Source organism: Melitaea cinxia, chromosome 4, assembly GCF_905220565.1.
Source record: "Melitaea cinxia chromosome 4, ilMelCinx1.1, whole genome shotgun sequence".
NCBI lineage: Eukaryota > Metazoa > Arthropoda > Insecta > Lepidoptera > Nymphalidae > Melitaea > Melitaea cinxia.
The window spans coordinates 6,581,192-6,590,292 of NC_059397.1; the positions used below are offsets into that span (position 1 = coordinate 6,581,192).

At 34.1% G+C, this 9,101-nt stretch overlaps 1 protein-coding gene across 1 annotated transcript; it reads right to left on the reverse strand.

The window, feature by feature from the left end:
* Nucleotides 1-695: 695 nt before the first annotated feature.
* Nucleotides 696-8,639, reverse strand: LOC123670221. Its single transcript, XM_045603730.1, has 10 exons — nt 8,500-8,639; nt 8,305-8,425; nt 8,020-8,208; nt 7,785-7,933; nt 7,502-7,677; nt 6,763-6,893; nt 5,663-5,852; nt 5,060-5,158; nt 1,317-1,434; nt 696-1,020 (listed from the first exon to the last, which is right to left on the reverse strand). The coding sequence occupies exons 1-10, from the start codon at nt 8,637-8,639 to the stop codon at nt 696-698; spliced, it is 1,638 nt and encodes a 545-aa protein (XP_045459686.1).
* Between the last annotated feature and the right edge of the window lie 462 nt (nt 8,640-9,101).

The following is a 9,101-nucleotide window of genomic DNA, read 5'->3' on the forward strand; positions in this document are numbered from 1 at the left end:
ATATAAAATTAACTTTGATTAACGAAACTTATTTGCTTTCGCATGTCCCTTTGTCATCATTTACGTACTTTTTTTTCATTCCATTGCAATAATTTTTCTAAAATGAAAAATGGTATTAAGTATAATTGATTTTAATAGGGTAATAGGACGACTTCTACAAAATTGTCTACAAAAATAAAACTGATTTGAGTTTGGGTAATATTTTATTGAATGTATGTTTTCCACGTTTATTAAATAAAGCATATATTTATAATATTTATAAGTAAGATTTTATTTTATTTAAAATTTATCTTTTTAATATTATTTTTTAAGTTTTCTTTATAACAATTTGGTATAATCGAAATTCTCATACATAGAATCATCACATTTTTTTTTTATTGGAACATTATCGAACTAACCTAACTAATACGAAACAACCATTGAACGACCAAGCCGAAATATGCCGAAATATGTATATTATACTATGTATATTATATAGATAAGACTAGAGTAAATAGTACAATTAATTTCAACAAATATAATAATCAAATATTGCTACATTTGAATTTAGTTATTTATATATAAAACAAATATTCAAATATTACTTTATAACTAAAATAAAAATTTATTAATATATTTTCTTCTTCACACGATACTCCAATAAATTGCAAAGTCTAACACAACACTTCAAAACTAGAAAATTCGAAAGTGTCATTTTATCCTATGGAATCGTTATCCGATTCTCTCTGTCTGAGATCAACCGGAACTATGTTTTTAAATAAATCATCGACGCTACTCGGTGGATCGCAGGTTAGCAAATCTTGCATCTCTTTCCACAACTCATAATCTCCAGCAATACCTCTAGAAAATATTCTAGAAGGATCTGACGTGAAGGCGTTAGGCGTTGAATATTGATCTAAATCGTCGCCATCGTTGTTTAATCTCTGCATCGTTTCTCTTTCTATTCTTTCCAACCGCTCTATCGCTTTTGAGGAATCTATATCTTGTGGTGTCTTGTTAAAATCGATATCTATTTCGATTCTAAAATAAGCAAAGTTATCTTATATATATCTTTATAGACCTCTTCACGAGCATATTAATAAACAAATGAACAAAACACTTAAAATATCTATTTTATTATTTCTTAGATGAAATTTAATGAAATGAAATTAGCGAAATTTAAATTTTCAAATCGCATATATCTTACATATTTTTAGTAATAATGCATAATTATGAATCGGAAAGTACTATTGTTAGACAGATTATCGCATATTATATGTAAAGTTTAAAAAGGCCATGTTAAAGTATTACTTATACTTAGTATTAAAGAAAGTTACCCAGTTTCTTGTTTAAACTTAGCCCAGTCTTCGAAGTTGGGTGCACGCGGTATTTCCGACGCAAGCGCACGACATGCTTCTTCCATTGTCTTCTCGACCATTTCCAATTCCACCTCCACTTAACAACAACAATAATATTAACTTACGTTTTATTTTAAATTTGTGTCACAGCATATTTACTTAGCTGTATTTACATGTATATGTATATTATAAAACTAAGTTTATAAAATGTGCGTACCGATAAAACTTAAAAAGGAGTCCCGGCATGATAAAGGGGTCTCTGTCCGTCCATTTTTTTTACACGGTAAGTAATCACCAACATATCATAAGTACAGTAAAAGCTCTTTATTCGCGGGGTATATGTTCCGTAAATATACCGCGAATACAGAAACCGTGACTATGGAATGGTATTTTATATAGGATTATAGGGATACGTTCCTAGGTGCCAAAATAAAAAACAAAGATATAGAAAAAAAAAAACAATTTAATTGAAGTTTTTAACCATACTAATCAATTATTATCTTCAGCCTTAGGCAACGGTTTAAAGAATTTTGTAATTTTTTCTTGCTTGGCAGTTTTTAAAAGCTCTTTCAGTTCAAACTGATATTATTCACTAAGATTTTTCAGATTAAATGTCACATTTCCAGTGCTTGTTGAAGCCTTTTCTTCAATGGGCTGTGAATTTAACATTTCGTCCAAGCCCGTTTCAGTCAAATCTTCATCTTGCGTTGTAATAAGGTCTATTTTATTTTTTTATTAGTCCCTTTATCGGCGCGTTTATAAAGGATATTTGGTTGGATATATATTGGGATAATTTTTGTACCGATTAGATCCGCGAATAAAGAAATCTCTAGCCGCGAATATAGGAATTGGGTCACAATTTTTTAATCCGCAAATAGTGAAAACGCGAATGAAGGAAGCGCGAATAAGGAGCTTTTACTGTAAATAAAATTGGAGTGTATGTTTGTAATATTATAATTGTGTTTGCTGGCAAACGAAAAAAACCGACTTCAATTACATCGACAAATAATACAACGTAGGTAGACGAAGAAATAGTCAAATAAATACGCATTATCAAAGATTACGCCAAAAGTATTATTCAGATCTCGATGAAATTTATAGATGACCACATGATAAACATCGGCTTTCGATTAAATTAAAAATCATCAAAGGGAACCTTTGATCCTCGATTTCTCTGGAATCCCATCATCAGATCCGGGTTTCCTTATCATGGTAATACACCTGGGATATCTACTTTCCAACAAAAAAATAATTATCAAAATCGATTTATAAACGACGATGTTATCCCCGAACATACATAAAATAACTCCTCCTTTTTTGAAGTCGGTAAAAATGATACATAATACATTATACTATACATTAATCCGGCAACTGCCCATATTAGGAAACATTGTATATTACTATAGGACAAAAGATAATTTCAATTTCGGAATAATAAGATGCCAACGTCATTCGTTGATTCCGAAGCTAAACAACATGCAAAAATCTATGACACTAAAATTGTATATTGTGCCCATTCAAACTTTTGTATTTATAATGGTAATAACAGTAAGATGTTTCACATGCAGCCTTTAAAGAAAGTACAGAGCTATATTGTATGTAAGTGTTAACTCGACATCGTTAGACTAGTCGTAAATGGACAGAAAGACGACAACAAAATATAAGCATAAATATTTAAGAGAAATCTCGTCAAATGTGTCATGACACTGTATGACAAACGCTTTGTTTGCTTATCCCCTCAATACATGAAGATTGCTCTCGGATTGGATATTTGTATTTGTACAAATATTTGATACCGGTCTGGGTGTCTGTCCCTGGTGAGTAGTGATGGTTCACTACAAACATTTCAAAACGATTCAATAATTTATAACTATCGTCATATGTATTCAAGAAATGTTCTTTTATATTATTAATTAATTTAATACCCATTATATAAATGTATAAGTTTTTTATGTTAAAGCACGTGGACAATCACAAATTCATTTTTTTAATTAGTATCTAAAACATAATAAGTACTATAATGATATTTTCATCTTAAGAATTTATTTTTCTGGATACACGTATATAACATACATTACTATTGCTATATACGTAAAAATTGTCCATCGGTCCCGGTTGTTATCATAAACACCTGATAGCGATCGTTACTCATATTAGGGAATATATCCGCCAACCCCAATTGGAGCAGCGTGATGGATTAAGCCTTGATCCTTCTCCTACATGGGGAAAGAGGCCTATGCCCAGCAGTGGAATATTACAGGCTAAATTAATATATATATATATATATATATATATATATATATATATATATATATATATATATATATATATATATATATATATATATAAAGCCGACCGATGGCGGGATAGCCATCTCACTGCTGGGTTTGAAATACATAGGCCGAAGACGGGCAGCAGCGTCTTCGGTGCGACAAAGCCAGCCCTGCGGTCACCAACCCGCCTGCCCAGCGTGGTGACTATAGGCAAAACACATGAGTTCACTCCATTTTTGGCGCGAACTTGTGGAGGCCTATGTCCAGCAGTGAACTGTATTAGGCTGAAATGATGATGTTTATTTTTAACCGACTTCAAAAAAAGAGGAGGTTACTCAATTCGACCGTATATATCTTATCGTATTTTAGGTGACCAGAGCTCCTGGGGGGATTGGGGATTGGGTCGGCAACGCGCTTGCGATGCTTCTGGTGTTGCAGGTGTCTATAAGCTACGGTAATCGCTTACCATCAGGTGAGCCGTACACTTGTTTGCCAACCTAGTGACATATATATATATATATCTTTTTTATTTTATGTATGTTCGGGGATAACTTAGTCGTTTATGAACTGATTTTGATAATTCTTTTTTTGTTAGAAAAGAGATATCCCAAGTGTTGTACCGTGATAAGAAAACCAAGATCTGATGATGGGATCCCAGAGAAATCGAGGGAAACCCTCAAAAACCACATAACTTTTTACTGGGTGTACCGATTTTGATGATTTTTAATTTAATCGAAAGCCGATGTTTATTATGTGGACACATTTAAATTTCATCTAGATCTGATCACAACTTTTGGAGTAATCTTTGATAATGCGTATTTACTTGACTGTTTTTTCGTCTACATACGTTGTATTACTTGTCGATGTAATTGAAGTCGGTTTATTCGTTTGCCAGCAAACACAATTATTACACAGTTTCAAATTTATGTTGAGACAATTGTAAAAAAATCTGGGATTTTATTATAGGTACATGCGAATAGGTACCGTAACCCAGAAAGGCGACGTTTACTTTTTGCGGCCGGAAACTGGAGTTACAATTTTTTACTCCTTCTCGTGTTTAAATAATAAAACTATATCACAAATTTCACAATATTGTGTCAATTTATGTACCTATTTGTAATATATGACTTCAAGACCTCTTAGATACAAAACCATAGAAAAATAATATTTTCTTATTATAGACGACAAAGCTTTAACTTTCCCGCAACAAATAAAATTATTAGTTGAAATTATTAGTAGCTTTCCGCCTGTGGGTGGATTACAAAATAATATTATGATGTTTTCTCCCATTACAATATAGCCTAAGTCAATCACGGTAGTGATAATGTTGCGTTTTTCTGATGAAGAATTTTTAGTTTTTGAGTTTATTCATTACAAAAAAAAAGTTGAAATATTCCCTCTTTACATTACAACATAGATATTATAGATAATCTTTTAGATATAACTCACTTGAGCTGTTAAGTTTCGGTCTTCGCAAAGCTCTCGCTAAATTACCAGAAACAGCGCCGTGTGATGTCAGTTTGCTTCCACTACAACGCCACTCTTCATCTTTAACAGAAAAATTAAAACAAAATGGCAGAAAATTATTCAATAAGACATATGTCACGTAGACGGTAGTTGTAGTGCATTTACCAACAATTAACTTGTTAATTTGAATAACTAAAGATTATATTACCTATTATATTTTATCGACATCATACCTAATTTGTTTAGAAGACTTGCAATCTTATATTTTCGTAGCCAGGTCGCAGTGTGAGAGTTTAATGATATATACATACATACACACATAGATGCATACAAATACACAATTTCTATAATTTATTAAAACATATTTATGAAATTATATTTGTAATTTATTACAGGGAACTTCATCTAACTTTTTTTATAATATTTCTTAACACGTAATTACATAGAACCTCTAACAGTAAAAAAGTTCAGGAAATCCCGAGATTAGCGCGTAGAAACGAACGAATGGTATTATTGCATTAATATAATTGGTTGCAAATGATAAATAGATACTGGAACGATTGATGGTAAAAGGAAGCGTTTTACCCATCAATGTATTCATAATTTCGAGTCTCGTAGGTCCGTCGACGACTCGCTCCACGGCAGTCTTCGGGCGGCGCGGTACTTCACATCGAGCACGCACGCCTCCACATTCGGTGGTTGCCGGACGTCGCCGGGTAATGCTTTTGCGTTCTTCAGATTGCTCTTCGTTAGCAATAGCATTATATTCTTGAAACTGGCATGGATAAAAAAACGAGTGTGCTTTTGACAGCACGACTGAAGTAAAACTTCTTTAACTCCTACAGTCTCTCTTTATTTCTATCTTCACTAAATTATATCTCCCTCTCAACTTCCGTTCACCTCGCCCTATCACACTTTTCATAACCCTGTCGTCACGCATTCACTAGATTACTCACCAAGTCAAGCGTGCGTAAAGAAGTTTTACTTAAAAAAAAATAAACGACATGTGCACGGGACATCAATACTAATCAAAAATATTTGTGTACAGCGCGCTTGCTTATATTTACGGATAACCCACAATTATCTATTTACTGAGCGTCTTTGAATTTGATACGTAATAATAATTAAAAAAAACGAGTGACGTCGTAGTCTACGTTTCCTTCGGAGAATGTGGCTTTTTAATGGTTGCAAAATCTATCGCACATCGCTTCAGCCTGTAATATCCCACTGCTGGGCATAGGCATCTTTCCCCATGTAGGAGAAGGATCAAGGCTTAATCCACCAAGTCATTGGTGTTGGCGGATATTTATTCCTTAATACGAGTAACGATCGCTATCAGGTGTTTATGATAACAACCGGGGCCGACGGATTAACTTGCTCACGGAGGCACGGTGGGGAGACCCACAAGGACTGCACAAACAACCATACCACGGCAAGCATCTTTATGGCCAATAAAAATGTTTATCATGTGCAGGGATCGAACCCACAAACGCCAGCGCAACAACCACAAACCAGTGCTGTGACTGCTGCTCCAACGTGTCGCGCAATCTATACAATATACTTATAAATAAATCTGAAGTGTCTGTCTGTGACTTCAAAATAACTGTGTTTTTCAAGTGCATAAGTATAGTTATTTACATATATAAGTATCTAATACAGCTTAAGATAATATAAATGCATTTTACTTTATTTCCCTTCGATGGACCAGGTTGTGGTGAATCTTGTTGCCTTCTGTCACTTTTTAATTGTTGGTCACTTGTTTCAGAGTAACTTTCAATGCTTTCTGTATCTGATGGCACTTCATCAATCCAGTCATCTGTAAAGTTTTAAATTACATTTACATACAAAAATTTTGCAATACCTATCTGTTTATTGTACATTATTCATTAATATTGTCATAATCTCATATTTATAATAAAATCTAGTTAGTTTTATTTATAATTTGGTCGAAACGACTTTTACGATGTTTGAACTTTATTACTTTTTTATAAATGTTGTTCAAAATGAAAAAATTTGTATTCTTTCATTTTGAACAACATTTACACAGGTAATTATTTATTTATATCTTAAAATTATTAACATAACCTCCTTCGTGTGGTTACGGCATTAAGAATATAACCACACCCTCTCTTCCGGTGGGTGTCGTAAGAGGCGACTAAAAGATAACACATTTCCACTACCACCTTGGAACTTAAAAAGCCGATCGATGGCAGGATAAGCATCCAACTTCTGGCTTTGAAATACACAGAACGAAGACGGGCAGCAGCGTCATCGGTGCGACAAAGCCATCCCTGCGGTCACTAACCCGCCTGCCATCGTGGTGACTATGAGCAAAACACATGAGTGCACTCCAGTTTTGGCGAGAACTTGTGGAGGCGGAGGGTGTATTAGGCTGAACTGCTGAAGTGATGATGGTGAACTAACCTTCTTCATTCGAATTCAAAATTCTTCCATCCAAAGTAATTAACATAGGTAATGCAGATGCGACAAGAGAGCGATAGTACATAGAATCTGCTAAAGGAGTTCCACTCAATGTTAGCCTTCGCAAAGAACCGCATACACCCAATGTCCAAATGCGACTTGATTGTTCAATAGGGTTACTGCAAAATTCCTCAAAACTCACTATGCGTTGTTAAAACATCTTTACATATTACTGCTACATTATTTTAAAATCTAAATATAAAGAGTCCTTGAAACTGATACATACTTAGAAAGATCCAAAGTGTGTAATTTTTGTAAAGCTGCCAAAGCATGCAGATCATGAAGACGATTTCCAGCTGCATGAAGCTCGCGTAAAGAGCCTAAGCCCCAAACTCCATCCAACGAGCTTAAACCACAGCGGTTAACGCTGAGACACTACAAATAGAGCCATAATAATATTTGGAGTACTGTTCATTTTGTTATTTCTCTAACTATAGTATTTCTAGTAAGTATATACCTACTTTTAATTTGGTTAATCCAATTCCAAGGTCACGTAATGATTGCATAGCGCTTCCATCTAAAATTAATGTTCGTAAATGTGGAACCAGAACATGTAACCTCCGCAAACCAACTCGCTCCGCAACTACCCGCAATTTTGCTTCGCGAATTCTTAGCACTTCTTCGTCAGTTGTTACACCGCTACATTGTTTCTACACATTTTTTATTCTTATAAATATAAGTACATGTTAAAATCTACAAAGTTTATCAGTTAAATTTTCCTTTCTACTTGCAAGATAAACACATACTAGCAGTTCAATGAGCGTTGATTCACGCGGTATTACAATACGTCTATAGCCAGGTAGCCTGCGCTCCAATTCGTCTTGACCAGGCGGTTGTTCTGGGTCGGGTGGAGGTAATGCTAAAACTCTAACAACAACAACAACAAAAAATATATTAAAATCTGCTTTGAAAGGTATAATCAAATTATCCACTAATTTCACCTGAAAAGCGGTGTAGCTCGAACATTTTGTGGTTCTGGAGAACTAGCACTTGAAACTTCAGACGGTGATGGTGACATAATAATACTTGGAGTGCGGGGGGCAGAACCAAGCTCTACACACGGTGCCTCTAAATTAGGCATTTTGAAGACCTACCAAGGTATAATTTTTTTTTTATCACGCACTTAAAAAGTACGTTCACTGTATTTAGTAATTATTATTTCGGATTATTTCAAATTGTGTTTATTTTAATTGAAACGAATTCATTTTATATCGACATAACAACTTTTATGTCACTTAGCATGTAAACAAGCTCTTGTTGCTGTAGTTACCTACACTTTCGCTTTATTTTCCTTCTTTTCACTTCATATCAATTTCTTTGGTATTACTTTATAATTACCCGACTGCCAAGGAAGGGTTATGTTTTTCGCTCGTATCTTGTATGTATGTATATTTGTATGTAATATTCTTTACTACCTCATATTTCCAGAACCACTGAACGGATTTACATAATTGAGGTATCGTTAGGTTTGTCTTAGCTGCCCAAGTGTTCTTAGATAGGTGACATTAAAAAAAAATCAAACATGGCGGCTGCGCGAAGCCAT